General features: G+C 26.4%; 2 protein-coding genes across 2 annotated transcripts; one reads left to right on the top strand and one right to left on the bottom strand.

Annotated features, from left to right (window-relative positions):
- Positions 1-3,238: 3,238 nt before the first annotated feature.
- Positions 3,239-3,457, bottom strand: BDBG_18072 (uncharacterized protein; the record flags this gene model as incomplete). Its single annotated transcript, XM_031725658.1, has 1 exon — positions 3,239-3,457. A coding segment is annotated over one exon (219 nt), but the record flags the coding sequence as incomplete, so codon positions are not given.
- A 1,442-nt stretch (positions 3,458-4,899) lies between these two features.
- On the top strand, positions 4,900-5,249 carry BDBG_18073 (uncharacterized protein; the record flags this gene model as incomplete). The annotated part of the gene is made up of 2 exons (XM_031725659.1): positions 4,900-5,091; positions 5,145-5,249. Coding segments are annotated over 2 exons (296 nt in total), but the record flags the coding sequence as incomplete, so codon positions are not given.
- Positions 5,250-5,518: the final 269 nt, after the last annotated feature.

Raw genomic sequence — 5,518 nt, forward strand, 5'->3', positions numbered from 1 at the left:
TTCATGTTCGTCTGCAACTTTTGAATCATCCACATGCTGGGCATGCTTGCCCTGTCTGCAACGGAGCTGTTTGAATTAACGTTGCGTTTTAACGTGACAGTGCTCTTCCGTAAGAATTTCTTGAGAAAAAGGATAGACGAATTCTTGCGAGTGAAATGTGAGTTTTTTTCCAGAATAAACTGTGAAAAATGATCATTCTTTCAAATCGAATGAGACTGAGACTGTAGATTAAAATCAGTCCTATTCAGTTCATTCAGTGATTGCTTATATAATCAGAATTTGATAACAATTATTGATAACACTCATGAAATAACTAAATACATTCTTGTATAAGTTTATTCTTCACTTTCTCATGAAAACTACACTTCTCTGATATACTGTGATCAGAGGTATTAAACTGTCTGATAATTTCATGTTTTACAATCATGAGTTTCTTGATTATTTCTTCTTATAATTGTTCTCAGCAATAGTAATAAATATCTCAACTTGAGTTGAACTTTCACTTCATTCTCACTTCTGCTAATGAAATTGTCAGAATATCACACATCATCAGTGCAATAGTTGAATATATACTCTTAACAATTTTTCATAACTCTAGAATTGATTTGATGTGTAAATTCATCAGATCATCTTGAAGATAGCAGTCAAATTCAGTTTTATAAGCATGTAGTTTTGTCTGATTTTCAGTTGTAATCAATGTATACAAGTTCTGTTTCAAAGTTAGTATTATAGTTCTATGTAATATGAAGTGTTATCAAAGATTATTACTTACTAGAGAATTGTATTTCACTGTCTTCACATCTTGAACATCTGCTTGTTCAAATCTCTGATAGTTGACATTATAGTAGTCTCAGGCTAATTTAATATATAAGTCTTATTCCTCCTCTGTTCAATCTTGGAAAGTGTAGATATTAACTTAATGAGAGAGATCTAGTAGAGCTGCTATAGCATAGTACTCTGCAAAAGATTGTTTCATTTTGCTGTAGTAATATGCTAGTTTATCTCTTACAGTAATAATAGCCTGTGCTATAGCATCATCTCAGACTGAATTTCTTTTTAAGTGATTCAACTGCTTCTCAAGATAAGTAAATAAACTGTTATACACTCATCAGGCTGACTGCAGCATTGATGTATGAGTGATTGAGACTGTCTTTGTTATCTTATAAAACTGAAACAGTAAATCAATCACATATTTCAACTGAGTTCACTTCATATCAGAAAGTTTCAATATCTGAATCTTTTTCTGATCAGAGTGTTGCACTCAATGATTAATCATCTGATATAATCAAAGAGTCTGAACAGTCATTTTATATATTGAACTTCATCATATTCTAACATTCTGTATCATATTCAGTGATATGACTGATTTATTTATTTATTGAATATCATGAAATCATTATTATTGTTTAGAAGAGATACAAATTGTATTAGCAATGTTTCAAATCTATGATATTTAAATTATTAGTCAATCTATTCAAAATTAACAGTAGTGTTATCAAAAAGTATTATTAAAAAGCAATATTAAAAAGTGTTATCAAAAAACATTATCTTTTATAAAGTGAATGTAAAAGTTACTTGAGTAATCACTTTTATCTTATTCTTATTTCAAGAATCAGTCATCTCATTATTCTTCATCTCAATGTTAAGATTCTTTATCAGTGTTTATATCACAAGTTAAATCACATGAGCAATGCAGAGAATATGATCTTGTTTATTATTTCAGAAATACAAAGTCAATTTTTGCTTCAAGCTCTTTATCATAGTATAGTTATTCACAGCATTGTTAGTTATAATTATAAGAAGACTGAGACTAATATTTTAATAGTCATTTTTAATCACAGTTATTAATATCTCTATTATATAATTCTCAGTATGACTACTGATCAATGATTCAAATTTAATTAATATCTCTTGATAAGTTCAGTTCTCATCAATGTAATAACATGTAACTCTTATAAATACAAGATTATTTATACTAGTTCATGCATTCACTGTCAGAGACACTCTTTGATAATTCTTCAACTCTGATTCTAGATGTTGCATATTAACTTTGTAGTGTGTCTCAAGGTTGAACTGAAGACAGAATCAATGTGAAATATGAAGATTTGAATTAAGCATTTGAAGAAGTGTTCAGAATTCAGGATTTTCAATTGATTAAAGAGAAAGATTCAGAGATATACATATATAAAGTAATTATTCACAGAAGTTATCAGATGAGAGTTATGAAATCAGAGTACTGATACAGAGTCATTTTCACATAATTTTCTTCAAATTAGAAAGTTAGTATTATCAAAAATTATTATCTGATAGAGTAACTTATCAGCTCAGTAGTAATTTTCTGATTATTTTTCTTTTATTATCTGCATTCTGATGACTTCAGATGTTGAGAAATTTCTCCAGAGTTATAATCAGTTTATAATGAATGTTTCTGAATAAAGTTGTAGTGATTGTAACAGAGAGATAGCTCTTCAGTAATCTATAATACAATCTATTAATAATTATTTCATAGTTCATCTCAATATTTGTGTTGAGTTTTTCATAAATTTCATGACCTGGAATCAGATATGAAGAATAAAGTGATCATTTATCATGATTGAAAGAGAGTATTCTGTATTAAATTATAAATAATATAGACTTTGTAATTCACAGTGATTTCTTGAAGAGTTTATGAATCTTCAATAGAAGTAAAAGAAGTGAAAGAAGTGAATTCAGAAGATATGATAATAATTTAAGAAAGATAATAATTTATTTTCAATAACTGATCACTGATATATATAAGAAGAATTAATATAAGAGAAAATAATCTTATTTCTTAACTTAGTTATAATTTTAGTACTAACTCAGATTGAATATCATTGATGTATAAAAGTAAATAAATAATCTTGATTAATCTCTATCATATTTCTTAAAATATATTAATATTATGAAAGAGAGTGTTACTAAATTACATTATCAGATAATATTATTAAAAATATATTAATATTATAAATATCAATATTGAAAAAATGTTGATACTTATACATTATAGTGATTTATGAATCATGATAGTTAAATATATATATATATATATATATTGTTCCTGACTTGATTACAACTTGTACAATAATTTTTAAAAACTCAAAATTAATTTTAATTATTAATAATTATGAACTTATAATTAATTAATATAAAAAGAAAAAAACTTTTTCTATTTATCATCTTTCTTCTCTTTCTTATTCTTCTTATCATTCTTTATAATTCACTTCTTATTCTTCTTCTTCTTCTTCTTCTTATCTGAGATAATAATCATCTTAAAATCTCTCTTCACTGTCTTCTCAGAGAAGGGTTTCTGCTGCTCTCTCTCAGCCAGGTCAATCTGTGCCTCAAAATCCCATATTTTCTGATCTGCTGTCTCAGGTTTCATCTCAGCAGTAAGCAGATTAATATACTCAGAGAGCAGAGCTGTCTTCTTAATATTCTGAATCATAGAGTGCATTCAAGATCTGAACAAGGCCTTAATTCTCTTCTTCTCTGTCAGCTTCTACTAATCAATTAGAGAATAGAAGTATTATTAAAAATTATTATCTCTCAATAAATAAAAAACTTATCAGTTTTAACTTTTTTATCTCTCACTTCAATATCTTCTTAATCTTCTTCTATTATTATTTATTTATAGTAACACTCTTCTTCTCTCTCTCTCTCTTTATCTTAGTCTTAAATTATTCTCAGAACTTCTTCTGATCTTATCACTGCTGTATAAGACTCTTCACTGTCTTCTTCTTCAATCTCTCACAGATAGTGTTATCTGTATTATTCCTATACTTAGTTTAGTCTAAATCTATTAAAAGTATTACTTAAAATTGTTATCATTCTACTCTTTTATAAAGTCTCTTCAAGATATTATAATATGTCTTATAATCTGTCTCTTCTTACTTGAATATCTTCTTCTTCTCTTTCTTCAATCTGTGACAGTGCTCACATGCCTTGATGATTTGCAGAACTGCAGAATATTTGAAGAGAGATAATATAATTAGTTTCAGTAAGTATTGAAAAGAGATGAAGGCAGAAGAGGTAATCAGAAATGATATAATAATAATGATAATAATGATAATAATGATGATGATGATAATAATGATAATGATAATAATAATAGTGATGATAATAATAATGATAATAATAATAATAATAATGATGAAAGAGAGAGTGCATTGAAATATATTACTAACTTTCTAAATATAAAGAGACTTAAAGAAAATATTAACAGCTTTCAGTAATATACAGAAACAGCTACAGTGTTATATAGTAATATCATCTTTATTTAATACATACACTGTTGATATTCTTTGTATACAGTTATCATATAATCTGTATCAGAGATACATGCAGAAAACAGATCTTTATTACTAGAATAAATGATTACAGCAATTCTCTATTTTCATATTATAAAGATAAGTTATTCTCATTTCTTTCTTCTCTCTTTTCTCTTCTTTAATCAATCACTAATTTCAAGCTAGTATGAAAACTATTAAAACACTCTCAGAAATTCTTAAATTGAAGAGTATAGACTAATCAAATTTTAAATACAGAAGAAATCAAATTATCTTCTACAGATTCAATTATTCATTTCTTCTTAAATAAAACAGCAGTTGTGTTCTCTCTCTTCTCTCAATCAAACAAAACATAGCCTGTGAAAAGCAAGTACTATATCAGATCATAATGATTAATACAGCCTCAGCACACAGAGCTGTATATACACAGTGTGTGCTGAACTGAGAGACTGCATGAGTTGTAAACTGACAGCAGCATCTCAGAGAGAGCTATATAGTATGAGAAAGCTGTAACTCTCAGTCATATACACAGAGAATGAATTGCTACAGTAAGTGTATATACATTGAAGTAACACTTTTTAGTAATACTCAGTCTCTGATATAATGAAAATAGAGTCTCTTTATAAGATCTGTTTCTATCAGAAGTCAGAAAATCTTATATTTCTCAAGATCATCTTCACATATCTTATCTGTGAAATTGATGAGAGAAATCATCAATTTCAGTATTCTATTCTTAATACTATTCAAGTGATAGCAGAGTTCACTCTGATCACACTTTTTAAGTGTATATTTTCTAATTATTCACATTTATATAGATATATACTGATTATTTATTAGATAATATTAAGATAATAACTTATTACAGCTGTGTTATTCTTACTATAAGAAATACACAGTTGATGATAAATATTATAAAGACTCTGAGAAGTGAGTATTTTAAGAGTACTGCAGCTCTGTAATCTTGATTTTTTTTTATTTTTATTTTTTATTTTTTTCTTTTTCTTTTATTTTTTTTTTTATTTTTCTTTCTCTTTCTGTCTCTTTTTTTCTTTCTCTTCTTTTTTTCTTTCTCTTTTTTTTTTTTTTTTTTTTTTTTTATTGTGATTTTTTCTTAGGATTTTATTTTTTGTTTTTTTATTATTTTTTATATTTTACATTTTTTTTTTTTAATTAAAATGATATTAATTATAATCTATGTTTAGAAAAGTAAT

Source organism: Blastomyces gilchristii (assembly GCF_000003855.2).
Source record: "Blastomyces gilchristii SLH14081 genomic scaffold supercont1.53, whole genome shotgun sequence".
Lineage (NCBI taxonomy): Eukaryota > Fungi > Ascomycota > Eurotiomycetes > Onygenales > Ajellomycetaceae > Blastomyces > Blastomyces gilchristii.